The sequence below is a fragment of the Pristiophorus japonicus genome, chromosome 7 (genome assembly GCF_044704955.1).
Source record: "Pristiophorus japonicus isolate sPriJap1 chromosome 7, sPriJap1.hap1, whole genome shotgun sequence".
NCBI lineage: Eukaryota > Metazoa > Chordata > Chondrichthyes > Pristiophoridae > Pristiophorus > Pristiophorus japonicus.
In genome coordinates, this window is record NC_091983.1 from 33223658 (window position 1) to 33231863 (window position 8206).

The 8206-nt window shown below is 38.9% G+C and overlaps 1 protein-coding gene across 5 annotated transcripts in view; it reads left to right on the forward strand.

The window, feature by feature from the left end:
• The window catches only part of mak (male germ cell-associated kinase), a 99077-nt gene extending 94584 nt beyond the window's left edge, over positions 1-4493 (forward strand). For all 5 annotated transcript variants that reach the window (XM_070884899.1, XM_070884898.1, XM_070884900.1 and 2 more), the window contains 2 exons: positions 1512-1625; positions 2424-4493. In XM_070884899.1, coding sequence (XP_070741000.1) covers positions 1512-1625; positions 2424-2578 — 269 coding nt within the window. In that variant the 3' untranslated portion in view covers positions 2579-4493. The remainder of the gene's footprint in view (positions 1-1511; positions 1626-2423) is intronic.
• Positions 4494-8206: the final 3713 nt, after the last annotated feature.

Here is an 8206-nt window from a genome sequence, read left to right on the forward strand (position 1 = left end):
TATCCACTTGATAATTCAAAATTATTTTTTGCAGTAAAAATAAATTGTTCTATAATTTAAATGAAGTAACTTAAGTAACAGCAACATGGGAATTTAGTGCTTAAAAGAAAAATTGCATTTCATGGCAAATCATGTCTGACTAACTTGATTGAATTCTGAGGCAAGACAGTTGATCAAGGTGTATATATGGACTTTTAGAAGGCATTTGACAAAGTGCCACACAAAAGGCTTCTTAAGGTGGAAGCCCATGGAATTACAGGGAAAGTGTTGGTATGGATGCAGAATTGGCTCAGTGACTGGAAGAAGAGTGTTGTGGTTGATGTTTTTCAGACTGGGTAGTGGTTTGCAGTGGTCCCCAAAGGTCAGTTTTTGGTCCATTACTCTTTTTAAAAAATTTTTATAAACTACCTAGACTGGTGTAGGGAGCAGCATTGTAAAGGTACGAAACTTGGCAACGTAGTAGATAGTGGTAGACTTCAGCAGGACATAGACAGGATGGTGAAATGGGCCGAAGCATGGCAGATGGAGTTCAATCCAGAGAAATGTGAAATGATGCACTTTGAGAGGACTAATATGGAAAGACAGTATACTATAAATGGCACAATTTTGATAAGTATAGATGGGGCAGAGAGAACTTGGGATCCATATATACAAATCCTTAAAGGTGGCAGGGCAAGGTGATTAAAAAATATATGGGTTACTTGGGTTTATGAATAGAGACATAGGATATAAAAGCTAAGAGATCATGTTAGAACTTTACAAATCACTGGTTAGGCCTCAGCTGAGTATTGTGGACAATTCTGAGCACCACAATTCAGGAAAAATATAAAGGCTTTAGAAAGGGTACAGAGGAGGTTTACCAGGATGTTGCCACAGATGAGGGACTTCACTTATGAGGAAAGGTTGGAAATGTTAGGACTGTTCTCCTTGAACAGAGAAGGTTAAATAAGTGGCCCAATAGAGTTTTTTAAAATGATGGGTTTTAATAGAGTAAATAGAGAAAATAACTGGAGTTCATATATTTAAAATCATTGCCAAAATATCTAGAGGGGAATTGAAGAGAGATGTTTTTACCGAGTTGTCAGAATCTGGAACGCTTTACCTGAAAAGGTGGTGGAAGTGGATTCCATAAATAACTTTAAAAGGGAGTTGGACAGATACCCGAGGGCAATGAATTTTACAGGGTTACGGACAAAAAGGTGGGGATTTAGAACTAAGCACGACTGCTCTTTCAAAGAACCAGCACAAGCCAAATGGCCTCCTTCTGTGCTGCAAGTTTCTATTATTATATGACTTAAGAGGAGTAGACTTTACCTAGGGTCCTCGATTCCAGCATTGATCCCAAACCAATGTCCTTCACTTTAATGCACACAAAGTTCACTGAAAAGTACAAGTTAAGGAAAAAAATCCTGTAAATATTGTAGTGAAAAATTCGGCTCTTGGTTCTTAAGTAAAAATGTAAGTTACTTTTCTGTCAGAGGAGGTACCACATACACTTTGACTTTTTTCAGGTTATGCAACCGGCGCTGATGCCTCTGGAGGATACACATCGTCATTTCGTAAGAAAGAAGTTGGATCCGCTGGCCAAAGAGTGCAATTAGCACCAGTTGTCAAAACTGATCCTAGTAAGTATAAAAGACCAGCTCAATCGCAATACATGCAGCTTTCAGTTAATCTTCATAGAATATTCTTTGTGTAACTTTTTCTACGCACTTTCTCTCTCTCTCTCCCCTCTTGGGGGATATGGTCTTGGAGGTGCTTCAATACTTCACCCAAGTGACTGTTCTTCATGTGTCGGCCGAGACAGTGTCAGCAAGGCCAAGCTTGTTCCGATCCTTGCTTGATGTCCACACGTTTTCAGCTCGAGTCACTGGATAGTGAATAGGAGCAGGAATGCTACTTTTTTTTCATTGCTTCCCTACTGCAGAGGAACCTGCCTCCACTTTGACTGAGATCATCTGACTCAGCATAGATCAGGGATTGGACCTAGGACCTTGATGATATGCATGGCTCTCTTTCTTGCTACTTTTAATTAAATATCAATACAACATTAAGTTCTGACTAATGTAAAGTTTTACTTTTATTTGAGATAATTCTGCTACTACCAATGAACTACAGGCTTAATTCTAATTTTACTGTTGCATCATATCAGTGGCTGATGAATTAGTTAAAAGGTAACTATCATACAAGAACAAAAACAGAAAATGCTGGAAATACTCAGCAGGCCAGGCCCCAGGCAGCATCTGTGAACACTGCTGAGTGTTTCCAGCATATTCTGTTTTTGTTTTGGATTCCAGCATCTGCAGTATTTTTCCATTATATCATACAAGGAAATTGTTATAAGGGATATCTTTTGCAAGAAGAATATCAACAGAAAAGCTTCAAAGTAACAGATTAGAAATTTACACAATCTTTTTCTACAGATTATGCATCTTGGAAATCCAACCGATCACAATTGGGATGTCAACCATACAATTCTTCAAGCAAGACCATCAGTGGGTTAATGCCACGTCCACCTCCAATCCATCCAATACATGGGCGAATGGACTGGTCTTCCAAATATGGAGGACACAGATAAAAATAGATGTAAATAACATTGAGCTACTACTCGGTGGTATTGGTTTCTTCGTAACACCTTCTGAATATCAATTTTTCTGATTGAAAAATTGCCACATTTAAAGATGAATCTATGTATTTCCAACACCCAAACAATTGCTGTTGGGGTTGGCTAGGTTTGTTTCCATTAACCGTTCTCCACACTTCTGGAGAAAAAGATATTTTTGCAAGAGCTTTTCTGAAAATTTGCTGGTTAATAGTAATTTAATGCTTTTTACACTTTTCTACTGTATATATTGTGTAATGTATATAACAAGTTATCAGGGTTTTTAAGTGTAATTATTAAGTATTTTGTTAACGGATAGGGTAATGGCAGACACAGCAGATCTTTTTGCATATGAAACCTAGCATTTAAAGGATATACTCTGACGACTGTTATGCAGGCGCATTTAAGTGTGAGTTATTGAAATTTGCCTGAGGCAATCGAGCAGGGAGGCACTTATTTTTCTAAGGTTTTTTGGGGAGAATTTATTAAAGTGTGAAGTATCCTCGTGTATCAAACACATTGAGTAATCTTCATTTAAAAAGTGAGGAGTGAAAAATATTTTACTCACTTTCTTTGTCTTTTAGCACACATCATTCCCTTGCTTGGGAATAGACTGTCGACCTGCTCCCAGGCCCCTCTCGTTGCTACTCTATAAACTGACTATAAAGGCATTGCCCAGTGGCCTGCTGAATTTCCTTCCTTTGTAACCAGTGGAGAAATGCCTTTCTCTAGTGGTACAAGAGATACAACCACATGGAAAATTCTGACCACAAACCTGTATCCTGCCACTCAATGGCACAAGCACATTGGCACTCCAGTGTCCTGAACCATTGTCCATCTCAGTTCCTCTCTTGCCCCCCCCAAATAATTTTCAGCTGGCATTGAAAGTACATTGTAGAGAATTACTTGTTTGTTCCAGGTCATTTTTGTGTTGAGCAATAATGGATGTACACATTTACTGTCTTGGATTAAATGTATTGTATGCTGTGCCAAATATAAAGTGCAGCAGTATTCTACTTTACTTGCATTTACCTGGCAAGACAAGCTCACAAAGTGCACTCTTATGATTTTAGTTGCATTTCTAAAATTCTCCAATATATTTTAGGGCACGACTACTGCCAACGAACTAGAAGTAGTTGCGCATGCGCAGTCAGTTTGTTTTTTATGGTGGTTCCGATTTGGAAAAAAATCTGTTGGGTGAAATTATGCTGTGTGGCCGTTTGCAGCTCCGTGAAGAGGCAGTCACAGTCATGTCAGAAGTGTTTGTTTTGTATAGGTTCTGTTTACTTTTTAATTGGGATGAAACTTTATAAAATAACATGGACACCATGTTGTCTGGAGAAAGTTTGGAGGCTCAGTTTGAAAAAAATTAAAGTTAAATTATCCCAAGTGGTTGGGAACGGGGAGCGGGGCTGAAATGTCGGGAACAAGGAGCAGGGCAAGCAGAAACATCATCGAACTTTCTAGATTAATGCGCAATATGCTTCTGCGCAGCTTTCGGGCAATGAAATCAGCTTCCAGTTCGTTGGCAGGAATCACTATATTTTATTCCCATTTTCTTCCTCAGAGCCTCCCAGATTGAGGATATTTCTGTGGCCATCTTCAATCGTTGTGGCTACCCACAATTTCTTTATTTTCCCTTCTCCACTCAAATAACTTGCATCTCATGTCCATTTAATGCTGAACTAAATGGCCTTTCCATGGATTTGGGTAAAGTTCAAAAGCAAAGCACCGCTGGGGCTAGAGCCTGAGTCTTCTGGTCTGCAGTGTAACATCAGTTCCAGTGTTCAACTATAGCATCATTGTATGGACTCCATGGCATTTCATTTGTGGAGAGTTTTGAGACCACATTTTTCCTGAGCTCTTCCATGATATAAACTTTGTTCATGAATTCCAGTTGTGTATGTGTGTGTGTGGAGTGCCCTTTTTACTTTGCTGTCATTTCTTGGAAATCTTTCCACTATTTTGCAAAAAACATGATGCTCCTGACGCATATTCTGATATCTGTCTGTTGCATCAGCTGTTTTAACCAGTGGCATCTGATGAGTTGCGCTACAGTAGTCAAATCAAAATGCATTATAGCAATGCAGGGAATTGCACATATGTTAAATGAGTATCATTTGTGTTCAGTATTCTCTATTTTATAGAGATTTAATAGTTAAAAATTACTGAGTCAAATTTTCTATAATTATACAGCACCATTAATTTAAAAGATTTACTGTTGTAACACAACTGTTCCTTGGATCAACCCAGGTATCATAGTTGTATTAACATTAAAATGATTAGTTTTAATTGTTAGTCTCCATTTTTCTTCTCGGAGACCTAAACGTCTTAGAATTAACAGTGAATCACTGTGAAATATTGAATATCACATACTTTATTTAATTTTGTGTTTATATTCTTCAACTGCTTGTCTAGTTTTTGAGAGTTTGTATGTAGGTATGTCAGGTAAGCTGCCGACATCCAATCTAAGATATGAATGAAAAAGGAAAAACCTGACTAATCTCTTGACTCGCTGACCAGATGCCTGCTAGGGCTTTGCAGTCCTTGCTTGAATCTGTACTCTTGCTTGAGATTTAAAAGTTAGATTGGCAGTTTGCTGAGTTAAAGTTGAATAACCTGCTCACATCAAAATTATCCTTACTTCATTATTTCTGAGGCTACACTCGTGAAAAGTTCAGCTCTGTGATCTTTCTTACCTGGAACCGAAAGTTCTAGACTCCAACTACTCCTCTCAACTGTCTCCTGTGCAATTACCTGTTGAGGATTGACTGCCTATATTTGCACAGTCTTCTAAATGCAGTCTTTAACCAGATTTGACTTGTGATCAAAGTTCCTCAAGATGCATCCTGTTCGCTGATTCAATCCTGTTGATAGCACACTCACAATAACTAAGTATCTTCAGTGCCTGGTTAATAATAGCCAATCAGTCTCTTCTACCTTACAAATGAACATTGTGGGTTGAGGCCACTCCAGTGACCTAAGTGCATTATCTCAGCTGACACTTGAGTGTAGTACTGAGGAAGTGCTGCACTGTCTGAGGTGCTGACTTTTGGCTGACACGTTAAACTGAGGTCCAGTCTTCCTTCGGTTGCACAAAAAAAAAATCCCAGAGCACTATGAAGAAGAGCAGGGGAGTTGCCCTGCTGTGGCCAACATTTATCCCTCAATCAACAACACAAAAAACAGTTTTAGTGGCCAGTTATTTTATTTCTGTTTTGGGGAACTTGGTATTCAAATTGGTTGCTGGATTTTACTACATCACAAATGACTACACTTCAAAAATAATTTGTTGGCTTTGTAGCACTTTGGGATGTCCTGAAGTTGTAAATGCAAATTCTTTCTTTACCATTTATGTTCAGAGGTATGTATGGTCTTCTATCTTGGCTCATGTCATTTCACATAAGACAACTGCCAAGCCAGTGGTTAACCAAGTGCAGATATTTACTGTTGATTTGACATTCAAGTGGCTATGATGTCCTTATTACTTTCATTTAACTACATCATAAATATGATTAACATCACAAGTTAGTAAAAAATTGACAACTGACTCATAAGCATAGAAATAAACTTTGCAGTATTTTAATATCACAGCCTTATCTGGGGATGAACATTGTGCAATCATAAATGTTACAGAATATACTAGATACTATTCTAAGTAGTCCTAGGTGCACAGAGGAAATGTTTCAAGGGCACCCTCAAAGCCTCCTTAATAAAATGCAGCATCCCCATCGACACATGGGAGTCCTTGGCCAAAGATCGCCCGAAGTGAAGGAACAACATCTGGGAGGACGTTGGCACCTCGAGTCTCGTCGCCGAGAGCATACAGAAATCAAGCGCAGGCAGCGTTAGGAGCATCCACCCTTTCCTTCAACCATTGTCTGTCCAACCTCTGACGGAGACTAATTCCCATATTAGACTGTACAAGCACCTAAGAACTCACTTTTAGAGTGGAAGCAAGTCTTCCTTGATTTCGAGGGACAGCCTATGATATTTTTTTCAAACTTTTGTATGACCACTTTCATCTGGCTTTGTGGTCAATAACATTAGTAAAATTGTGACCTTCAATTTAACTTATTCTGCATAAACTTTTCATTGAATTTTTGCGTTTGAAAATATTAGTGGAATGGTGTAATTTTGCGGATTAATTTGTTACTATACATTGCTATTGGCCATAAGAACAAAGAATAAATCCTTTTTTTGACTTTATAGCTGGATAAACATCTTAGAAATTATGTCATTTAACTTTTTATGTATTTAAATTTGTGGCCACTGAAAATTGGCGAATAAATGTATTTCTTTGGAGGTGGATGGACACCTAATGGAAATTGCAGCCAGTGTGTTAAATTTACTTGTATGAACATTTGACCCATGTATTTTCAAGTTCTCAAGCACAAGATTTGAGTGAAACCACTAATGGCCCAACATTTGCTGCAGCAGGGTATCTCACAGCATTACCTGTTAGACTTTTCCCCCTTGCCCTTCAGCTCTCAAAAGTTTTGCCCTGTAGATTGTTGGAAGTGTGAGCTAATAACGAGGCATCTGAGACCCCAGAGAATGATGGGACTACCAGTCTATCTCCTTAACCAATGAAATTTAAGGATTGAGAAACCGGAATGGTGGAAAAGGAGGGTGAATTAATGAGTGAAATAGAATCAAATCGGGTATAGAAAGAAAGATTGGATTAACAATCTGTTGCATATCAGACAAGTTTCTGTTTTTGTGCGGTGTTAGGTTCCATGAGAAGACCAAAGGGAAAAGGAAAACAGCTTATGAAAGAGGGGACTCCTCCCTCCCTTGTTGATCATGTCGCTGGGGTGGGCACTTTCTTTTTCCCCGTTCCTTCCTGCTTCTCGTCATATGCATCCTGCATCAGAGATCACACTAGCAATATCATTCTTGGCTAACTCTATGAAGTTTCGCAATTTGCTTTGCCTTTCCACGTTCATTGCTTAGGTTGGCAGCTCGGTGACATAATAATCAAACCTGAATTTCATAACTCTGATTTTGTGAAACCGTAGAAGTTCACAGCACAGTAGGAAGTCATTAGATCAATAATGTTTGTGCTGGCTCTTTGTGTTGTGTTAACTGTGCCTCACTGGGTAGCACATTCTTCTTTGACTCAGAAGGTTGTAGGTAGGGACTTGAGCACATAAATCTAGGCTGACACTCTCGTGGAGTGCTGAGGGCGTGCTGCACTGTCGGGAGGTGTCATCTTTCAGATGAGATGTTAAACTGAGGCTCCCTCTGCGCTCTAAGATGAACGTAAAAGATCCCATGGCACTATTTCAAAGAAGAGCATGGGAGTTATCCCCGGTGTCCTGGTCAATATTTATCCCCCAATCAACATAACAAAAACAGCTTATCTGGTCATTATCTCATTGCTGCTTGTGGGAGATTGCTGTGCGCAAATTGGTTGCCGCGTTTCCCACATTACAACAGTGATGACCTTCATTGTCTGTAAAGTGCTTTCAGACATCTAGTGGTCCTGAAAGGCACTATATAAAAGTAAGTTTTTTTTGCTAGAGCAGTCCAAAACTAATACCGCTGAAAATAAATATTCAATTTCCCCTTAGAAGTTGCAATGATAACTGCCTCAATCAT